Source organism: Lactuca serriola, chromosome 7, assembly GCF_051521515.1.
Source record: "Lactuca serriola cultivar US96UC23 chromosome 7, Lser_US96UC23_V15, whole genome shotgun sequence".
Classification (NCBI taxonomy): domain Eukaryota; kingdom Viridiplantae; phylum Streptophyta; class Magnoliopsida; order Asterales; family Asteraceae; genus Lactuca; species Lactuca serriola.
Window position 1 is genome coordinate 155543243 of NC_136414.1, and position 9901 is coordinate 155553143.

A 9901-nucleotide genomic window follows, 5' to 3' on the forward strand; every position below is an offset into this window, starting at 1 on the left:
CACGATTTGGGATGAAAACCCGAAGATCCGTGAGAGGGAATTTGGCTTTTCTCTAATTGGAATTCAACTAATGAACCAATTTGGTTCAGAATTCTATTTATAGTCCTGAGATTTTTGGCAGAAAATATTTCTATTCTCGGAATGAAGTCTAATATACTAGAGTATTGGAATTACAGTGTTGCACAAAACCCTAGTGCATCCACTCTCCTAATATCTCCTTAGGTGTAAAATCCTGAAAACTACCAAACTTATACTCAAAATCTGAGTTTTCACTGTAACCGCTCTACTTCTATTGGCTTGGTGTGGTTTGTTCAGAATGGAAATTTCGGGTTGTCACAGCATGACTCATGAATTCGGTTCCATTGTCACTTTTAATCCTAAAAACTTTCTTCTTCAAACTTAATTCAGTGGTTTTGATGAAGTCGATCATCACGTGAGCTGTTTTGGAATTCTATCTAAAATAAAACCCAAGTAAATAATGAAAAATCATCTACAATAACAAGTATGTACTTTTTCTTATTGAGAGACTCAATAGTTGAAGGTCCACACAAGTCGATATGTGGAAGTTCCAACGCTTTTACCATCTTGGAATCAATAACGATTGGATGACCTTGATGATGTTGTTTTCCGTGCTCGCAAGTTGCACACAAGGAATCATTGTCAAAATTTAAACAGTCAAACCTCGAACAAGATCATTTAAGACATGTTTATTTAAAATTTTGAAGTTAAAGCCAACTGAGGTCAGAAGAAGCCTTCAATATTTGACAAATAGAAGGAATGCCAATGATAGGTTTCATGTCCAGAGTGAACATACCTCCCTTCATCTTCGACTTCAACAAGACATCCTTTATTTCCTTGTTTGATATACTTCCTTCTTCATCAAAAAACATTTGCTTCCTAGTTCCAACAACGAGTTGAGAAACACTTATTAGAATATGCTTTAATACTTCAACATAAGCGACCCTGTTTACAGTAAATTTCCCATTCATAACTTTTCCATATCCCTTTACCTTACATTTGTGGTGGTTCCCAAACGTCACTGCTTCAACATTTACAAGTTTCCTAAAACCCCTTAGATTCTCCTTACGACCAGCCATGTGACATGGGCACCCACTATCGATATACCAATTCTCATCATATTGTTCGTCACATAATATCTACAATCATTCAGAGAGATTTAGGTCCCCAAGGCTTTTTGTTCCTTGGACATTAGCATGAAAAGTAGTGTGCAATGCAAAACTAAAGATCCAACTATGCACTTTGGTTTTGATTTTGTCGATTAAGTCAATTTCGTTAGTTTTAGGCATAGAAATGAAATCATTCAATGGCAAAGATTTAACTTTGATTTTCTCTTTTTCAAACATTCCTTGAAAAACATCAACATTCTTGGGTTTAACTTCTTGCAATTTTGACACTTTTGACACTGATTCTTGAGATGAAGTACTTTGACTCATCAAATCATTTTAAAACATCCAAAAAATAAGACCCAAAAATTTCATTTTTGATTTAACATTAATCCAAACATTATCATACACCACAAAAAGATCAAAGTATGTGAATACATCAAAACATATCAGAGTAATTCTCAAAATGCAGAAAAAGGTGGTGTGTGCTCTATAATCATCCCGGGCTCTTCCCTTTCGATCCTGAAGTACTTGAAACATAAATTGAAAACTGGAAGCACAAAGCTTACTAAATTCCCCAAAATACCACATACCATACATAAATAAACACGTAATAGGCCCCACCCAATGAATCTAACGGGTCCCGCCTGCACTCATATAACGGCCCCTTGCCCAAAGTCGCATAACGGGCCCCGCCCAATGAGTATAACAGGCCCCACCCAAATTCACATAACGGGCCCCACCCACATACACATCTTATAAGCATAACAAATAATAGCATACAAGATAACCATCGGGCCCTCCCGAGTAAGCATACAATCACATACACATACAAGAGTCACACAAACATCTAGTATTCTAGCATAACTGATCATGGACCGGAATTGGTGCCTTAGACCTGCTAAACCCAATGAGGAAACTCACTTCACACTGTTGAATCTCATAATTATATCTTTGGCTGCTAGCATGCTAAAATCCCCATGCTATCAATCAAAAAACAACATCAATTTAATAATTAGATCCCGACTCACACAAGGAATCCAATCTAATGTAGATGACCCTTTTACCCTTTCCCTAAATTGGTCCAAGGCCAAAGCCCAAACCAAATATCCAAAAGCCTAAAATTCCAAATAATCATCCAAACCCAAACATGGCTCTATTTTCCAAATTGGGCCCAAACCCATCATGAGCCTAAAATCAACGGTCCAACCCCAACAACGGGTCCTCACGTCGTTAGTAGACCATGGTCACATTGTAGGGACCAACTCGACTCAGTCCCAACTCAGCGATTCAACTCACTCATCAAAAGATTCTAGTCCCCTTCACGTTTCGACCCAACCTTGAGTCATGTTGTGGCCCACTCCGGAAAAAATAGATGGGATGACCAACATTCTCACATCGTGACGGTCCTAAACCTCACGTCGTGAGATCTATACTGACGAGCTTAACACATTAAGCTTTTAATCCTTTCAACCATAGCTTGGGACATTCCAGGGGGTCTTCCTTTAACCAAAGGATGATAAAAATTGTAGCTTGTCAATAATGCATGTCCAATGCATGGATGAAACTCTAACTAGACCAAAAGTGGGGAAAATGAGATCTAGACTCAAACATGGAGTCTCAAACTACACCGAAACTCAGATCCAACGACTATGTTGAAGATAATGAGTCAATGATTCATAAATTTTCTAGCTTTATGGACCCCATGTAAGCAATCCCATCTTAACATGCAAAAAGGAGCTTATAACTTAGATCTAGGATGAAACAGGTAGAAAGGTCCAAGCTTTATGACTTACAATGGTCCAAAAGCTCTAAAAGATTGCAAGGTGGAAGCCAAAACGCCAAGAGGTTTCTTAACCAAGGTCTTCTTCCACTTCAAGTAGCTAAAAAACACCAAAGAATGCTTCAAAGATCATAAAAATGCTTAAGAGTTTCAAGAGGGTCGAGATTAGGGTTCTTCTAGAGGCTTAAAGGGTCAGAGAGGCTGAGGATGGATAACCCTAGCCTCTTATTCACTTACATACCCAAAAATTAGGGTTTTGTGTCATTAAGTCGCCCTCATGTCATGAAACCTTATGCCTCACATCATGAGTTTCTAGAAACACGGGTGAACAGGTCAACGGTAAAGCACAACATGATCCCCAAGATCTCACGTCGTGAGGACCCTCATAATTCAAACAAAAGAATGAATTTAGTACCTTAGGGTTCCGGATGTCACAATTCTCCCCCGCTTGATTCAGATTTCGTCCTCGAAGTCCACTGCTCAAAATAACTCTGAATAGTGCTCCTTTATCTCATCTTATGGCTCCCATGTCCATTCAAAACCCTTGCGATGCCACTATTGAACTTTCACCAACTCAACAAGCTTGTTCCTCATGGTTTCCATCTTCTGGTAAAGAATATCCACCGATCTCTCAATATAGTTCAGGCAGTCGTCTGTCTGAATATCCTCCAACGGTACCACTGCAAAATCATCTACCAAACACTTCTACAGCTGAGAGACATGGTACATGTTGTGAATCTGATTGAGCTCATCTGGAAGATCCAAACGATATGCAACTTGACCCACTCATGCCAAGACCCTAAAAGGATCGTTATACCTGGGGCCCAACTTGACCCTTTTCATGAATCGATTGACACCTTTCTAAGGTGACACATTCATGAGAACCATGTCCCCCACCTGGAACTCTAACTCAGATCGGCACCTGTCGGCTTAACACTTCTACCGACTCTGAGCTGCCTGGAGCCTACTTCGAACTTGCTGAATCAGTTCAGTGGTCTTGAGTACCACCTCGGTACTCCCCATAACCCGCTGACCGACCTCGCCCCAACAAATCGGGGTCTTACATTTCATCCCATATTTCATCTCAAAAGGAGGTCGATCAATGTTGGCGTGATAACTTTTGTTATATGAAAGTTCTACTGACGGAAGGTACGTATCCTAACTCTCACCAAAGTTCAAAACACACGCTCGGAGCATATCTTATAATTTCTGAATCGTCCTCTCACTCTAACCATTGGTCTATGGATGGAATGTTGTGCTGAAATGGAGACGAGTATCCAACTCTTCATGGAACCTCTTCCATAACCTGGAAGTAAGCTGAACATCTTTTTCAGAAACCACCAAAACCGACACCCCATGACGTGCCACAACCTCCCTGATGTAAACCTCATCTATTTTCTCTATTGAAATACTCTCCTGAATCAGATTGAAATGTGCGCTCTTGGTTCAACGATCCACGATGACCCAAATTGAATCGACTCTATGCATAGTCTGGGGTAACTTCATGGTGAAATCCATAGTAATATCCTCCCTTTTTCATATGGGAATCTCTAATAGCTACATCTTGTCCTGAGGTCACTGATGCTCGGCCTTGACTTTCTTGCAAGTCAAGCATCGCTCCACATACCAATCCATATCCCGCTTCATCTAGGGCCTCCAATAATCAGGATGAAGATCCCAATACATCTTTGTCACCCCTGAGATGAATGGAGAACCTAAACTTGAGAGCCTCCTCCATCAGAACTTGACGCACGTCACCCAATTACGGAACCCAAACCCATTGATGCAAAGTCAACAACCCACCACTTTCATAATCGAAGGAAGCCACCTGATCCATCATACGCTCACTCTTCTGGTGCTCTTCTGGCATAGCCTCGACCTGATCCTCACGAACCCGCTCCAAGATCAGAGTAATCACGGTCATCCTCAAACATATATTCTTGATCGAGCTGCGACCGCCTTGCGGATGAGAGCATCGGCCACCTCATTGGCCTTCCCAGTGTGATAAAGGATCTCACAATCATAATTCTTCACCACATCCAACCACCGGCGCTGCCTCATGTTCAGATTTGGCTGATCCATCAGATACCTTAGGCTCTTGTGATCCATATAAAATGTACAAAGAACCCCATAGAGGTAATGCCACCAAATCTTAAGGGTGAAAACTACAACCACCAGCTCCATATCATGAGTCGTATAATTCTCCTAATGAAGCTTCAGGTGCCTCGAAGCGTAAGCGATCACACGACCCCTCTGCATCAATGTTACCCCCATACCTGTGATCGACACATCACAATAAACCATAAAATCCTCAACACCCTCCGGTAGGGTCAAGATCGGTGACTTGTACAAGCGCTGTCTCAAGGTCTCAAAAGTTGCATGTTGGTTAGTCCCCCAACAAAATGTTAATGTTTTCTTTGTAAATTGACTCAAAGGAACAACTATCTTGGAGAAATCCTGGATGAATCTATGATAGTAACTAGCAAGACCAAGGCAACTCTGAATCTCAGATGAAGACCTCGGAACCTGCCACTGCATCACAGCCTCGACCTTGGCTGGATCGACCAAAATACCATTCTGGTTGACAAGGTGCCCCAAAAACTGCACCTTGCATAACTAGAACTCACACTTGGGGAACTTTATGAAAATTCTCTCCCTCCTCAAAGTCTCTCGCACTTCCCTCAAGTGCTCGTCGTACTGCTCCTAAGTCTTGGAATATACCAAGATATCATCAATAAACACAATCAAAGACCGATCTAGCATCAGCCTGCACACGCGGTTCATGAGATCCACGAATATGGTTGGAGCATTGGTGAGACCAAAATGCATCACCACAATTTCGTAATTGACATAATGAGTCCGAAAAGCTGTCTTCTACACATCCTCCTCTCTAACCTTCATCTGATGATAACCCGATTGCAAATCAATCTTATAAAACCAAGATGCACCCTAAAGTTGGTCAAAAAGAACATCAATCCTCACGAGTGGATAACGGTTGTTCACAGTTACCTTATTCAGATCCTTGTAGTCAATGCACATACGATGAGACCCATCCTTCTTCTTGACAAACAAGATCGGTGCTCCCCATGGCAAAATGCTCGGTAGAATGAATCCCTTATCTAACAGATCCTACAGTTGTGTAGACAACTCCTGCATCTCAGGAGGAGCCAACCGATGCTTTGGCTATTGGAGCCACACTTGGAACCAGATCAATCCTGAACTCAACCTGCCTCTTCATAAGCACCCCAGGAAAATCCTCCGGAAATAGATCCAGATAATCCCGCACAATAGGTACATCATCCACAGTCGCCTTACCCTTATCACAGGTATCCATAACATAGGCGATAAATCTAGAACAACCCTATTAAATATAATGTCTGGCCCTCGCTGCTAAACACAACATTGGCCCACACTGAGACAATTCCCGTGAAAGTCTTTCATAGAAGTGAATTCTTCTTCTTACGAAGCAAATTACATTCGGCATGCCACAGTGAATATGTACCCGGGCCCTGTTAGTAAAGTCAAGTTTTTGGCCTTATATTGCAGGTGACGACGACGTCGAGTTGGGAATATAGGCTGATACATCTCCAGCTTGTGTTTCAATGACGGGTAAGGCGGTCAAACATAACCAAAAAGTAAAAGTGACCAACATGCAAGGAGATATATATATATATTTGAAAAAGACAGAAGACCTTTCCTAGTTAAAGTGTAGGCCTTTTGGACTTAAGTTGGGATCGATATGAGAAAGAAGCGCTCAAGCATTCAAAGAAAGTTGGCCTCACCCAGAACAACTAACTCCCCCCACTTGGGGTTCGAATCTAAACTAATTGTTCCTCACAATCAATCACCGCCCCACTGGGCCTCAACCAATCCATACCCACAATAACCTTGTTCCCATGCAAAGGAATGGGAACGAAATCAACCAGATACTTCCCGCTGAACAACTGAAGAATACAACCTTAATAAACCTTCGCTGCCCGAATAGATCGATCATCTGCAGTCTCGACATCTAAAGGAAAATCTAGCTCCCTGGAGCTTCGACGAACCTCTTTCTAAGCGCAAGCAACACAAAGGATTGGGTAGCCCCCGAATTAAACAATACCAAGGCAAAAATACCGTTCACAAGGAACGATCCTAAAATAGAACACATAAACATAAGCAAACAATTCAATAAAAATAAAGAGATAAGGAGAAGATGCATACCCATCACCACATCAGGTGCCGTGCGAGCCTCCTCAGCCGTCAACTGAAAATCCCTACTCTTCACCACAGGTGCAACCATTCAGCCTTGGCGGTCGACAGTAATCCAAAGAGTAGTAGGAGCTGGTGCTGACACCGGTCCTGCTGCAACTAAACTCGGACAATGGGCCTTCTTGTGACCCCTATGATTTCAATGAAAGAAAATCATATCAGATATTGGGGTAGTGGTGGAAGTAGTAGCACAATCCCTGCTAATATGCCATGTCCGACCGCACTTGAAGCAGCCATAACCACTCACCATGCACGCCCCATCGCACATCTTACCGCACTTGCCACAGCGGCCACGGACCTGCTGGCCCTTCCCTTTCACATCAACAACGTTTGGCCTCTTAGTCGAATCCCCCGATACTTGAGCCTCATTCGATTTCCCCTTCCTTTGCATCTCGAGATCAATCTCTCTCTCCCTAGTCCTCACTATCATATCCTCCAGTGCCTTGAACCTGGAACGGCTCACAAACTGCCTAATATTTCTCCACAACATCTCGTTATACCTCGCCTTCTTCATTTCCATGTCTACCACATACTGCATAACTAATAGTGCCCTCTTACGAAACATTGTGGTGATCTCAGCCACCGTCTCAGTACTCTAGCGGAGATCCTAAAATTCTCACACTAGCTATTGCACCTCGATCACCAGTGAAAATTCAGGCCTGAATCTCATCGTGAAATCATCCCATGTCATCATATCAACAACCTCATCACCAACTGCGCGCCCAACCTCCCCCACCAATGTCGTGCCATGTCCTTCAGAAGACAGGAAGCAAGTATGACCTTTGCCCCCCTCTTGGGCAACTGCTGATGTGGCAGGCATTAGAAACATCTGCTAACCACCTCTTGCTCGCTATCGGGTCCTTCACCCTGTGATTGTCTGGATCTCCACATGCCCGGTACTCCCTGAAGGTTAAAGAACGAACTCCAACCAAGGTCACCATCTCAGAACAAAACAAGCTCAACTGCTCATCCAAAATCTCCAGAATGCCCTCCTTGACCGTACCAAAGATCACAAGAGTCTGCTCAAGAATGCAATGCATAATTTCCGATGAAATGAACTCCCTCGTCTGATCATCCAAGTGTTCTGCTCCAGAACCTGAGCCCGAGCCATCTCTAGCACTAGAAATGCCAACAAGTCTGCCCCGTAGAGTCACCATAATGAAAATAAACCATATAAATCATCATACTAAGCATCAAAATATAACGAGTGTAAGATCCCAAGTCCATGTATACTTCGAGAACCTTTATCTATTAAGTTATTGTCTATTTTAGCCCTTATTATAAAAAGAGTAAAAACGAGTATGCGGGTGATACCTGGGGTGTACACTTAGCATACTCGTCAGCGTGCATGTGACGCGGAGGCCACCTAGTACGTTGGGCGTACTAGGCCCAAATTGTAACCCTAATTTGGGGTGAGTCCCTTATATAAGGGATATGATGGCATCATTTCTAGCCACCATTCCCATAGAGAAAACCCTAAGAGTTCCCTAACCCTCATTCTATAGCTTGTGTGTGTGTGTATGTGTGTTTGAGCCTTGAGAGTGTTTGTGTGATTTTGAAGAGAAGAGAAGGTCTTGAAGAAGAAGGAGTTAAAGTCCAAGCTTCTAGATCCGAGCAAAACTGAGTGTAAAGCTTCTTATTGAGGTATAAAGCTTCAAGCTTTCTTATCCTTTGCTTTGGTTCTTTCATTTGGTGTATTTAGGGTTTTAGTCCCAAAAGGTGGAGACTTTATGAGTAAATGAGCTCCAAGGACCTTGATCTACCCCTTTTCAGTGTATATTGTGACATAAAGTCATAAAAATCCAATTTTGGACGTTAGGAGTGAGCCATGCATGAGTTGTGATCTTCTTAAGGAAAGGGGTTATGTGTTTTGAATGTTGGTGACCTTTTCAGCCATGCAAAGGCTTAAAGTCACTGACTTTATGGATTAAGAGACATTAGAGTGACCAGATCTGAAATATGAGCCCATGTCTTAACTGATTAAGACCAAAATCGTGAGGAGTGTGAAACTGGGGCGTACGCTGGGCGTAACCCCAGTACGCGCATCATAGGGCTCAAGCACCCCCGATTCTGTGTAGCAACCAAGTACGCCCAACGTAGGGAGGTGGTACGTGCAGCGTACTCCCTACTGTTGACTTTTGTTGACTTTTAAGGTTTGGTCAAAATTGAGGACTATTAAGCCTATGGAAGGGTAAAATGGTCTTTTCACACTTATGTGAGTGTAGAAGGGTTAGTCTAGTTCTTAGGAGCCGATATTAATTAGAGATAATTATTATGTGTTAGGTGGAGGCTAGACCGGTGGGTAGAGTTCGAGATTTCCGAGTACGAGGTTTCTTTTTCTAGCTTACAAGGTGAGTCTTCTCACTATACTTACATTGAGTGGTAATTTATGTGTGACCAGAGGGTTTTATGTGTAAGTGTTGTGTACAAAGATATCATGTTATTATTCTGTGATATACTTGTTGTGTATTGTATTGAGTTACTGAGTTATGGGACCGGAGGGTACCACTGAGACACATCGACCGGAGGGTCCTATAGAGTATAGCCTCGAGTGGAAATTGTGTTGTATCTGGTATTTTGGGGAACTCACTAAGCTTTATGCTTACCGTGTTATGTGTTATGTGTTTTAGGTAGTTCCGAGGATCGCAACAAGGCACCAACATGATTGTACACACTAGCGAGAGATTGTTTTTATGATTCTGGGATTTGTGTTTTATTTGTTGACATTTGAGACATATGTGAT

At 42.4% G+C, this 9901-nt stretch overlaps 1 protein-coding gene across 1 annotated transcript; it reads right to left on the reverse strand.

Annotated features, from left to right (window-relative positions):
• Window positions 1-725: 725 nt before the first annotated feature.
• Window positions 726-1454, reverse strand: LOC145064476 (uncharacterized). Its single transcript, XM_079011920.1, has 2 exons — window positions 1260-1454; window positions 726-1157 (listed from the first exon to the last, which is right to left on the reverse strand). Exons 1-2 carry the CDS (start codon window positions 1452-1454, stop codon window positions 726-728), a joined length of 627 nt encoding a protein of 208 aa, XP_078868046.1.
• Window positions 1455-9901: the final 8447 nt, after the last annotated feature.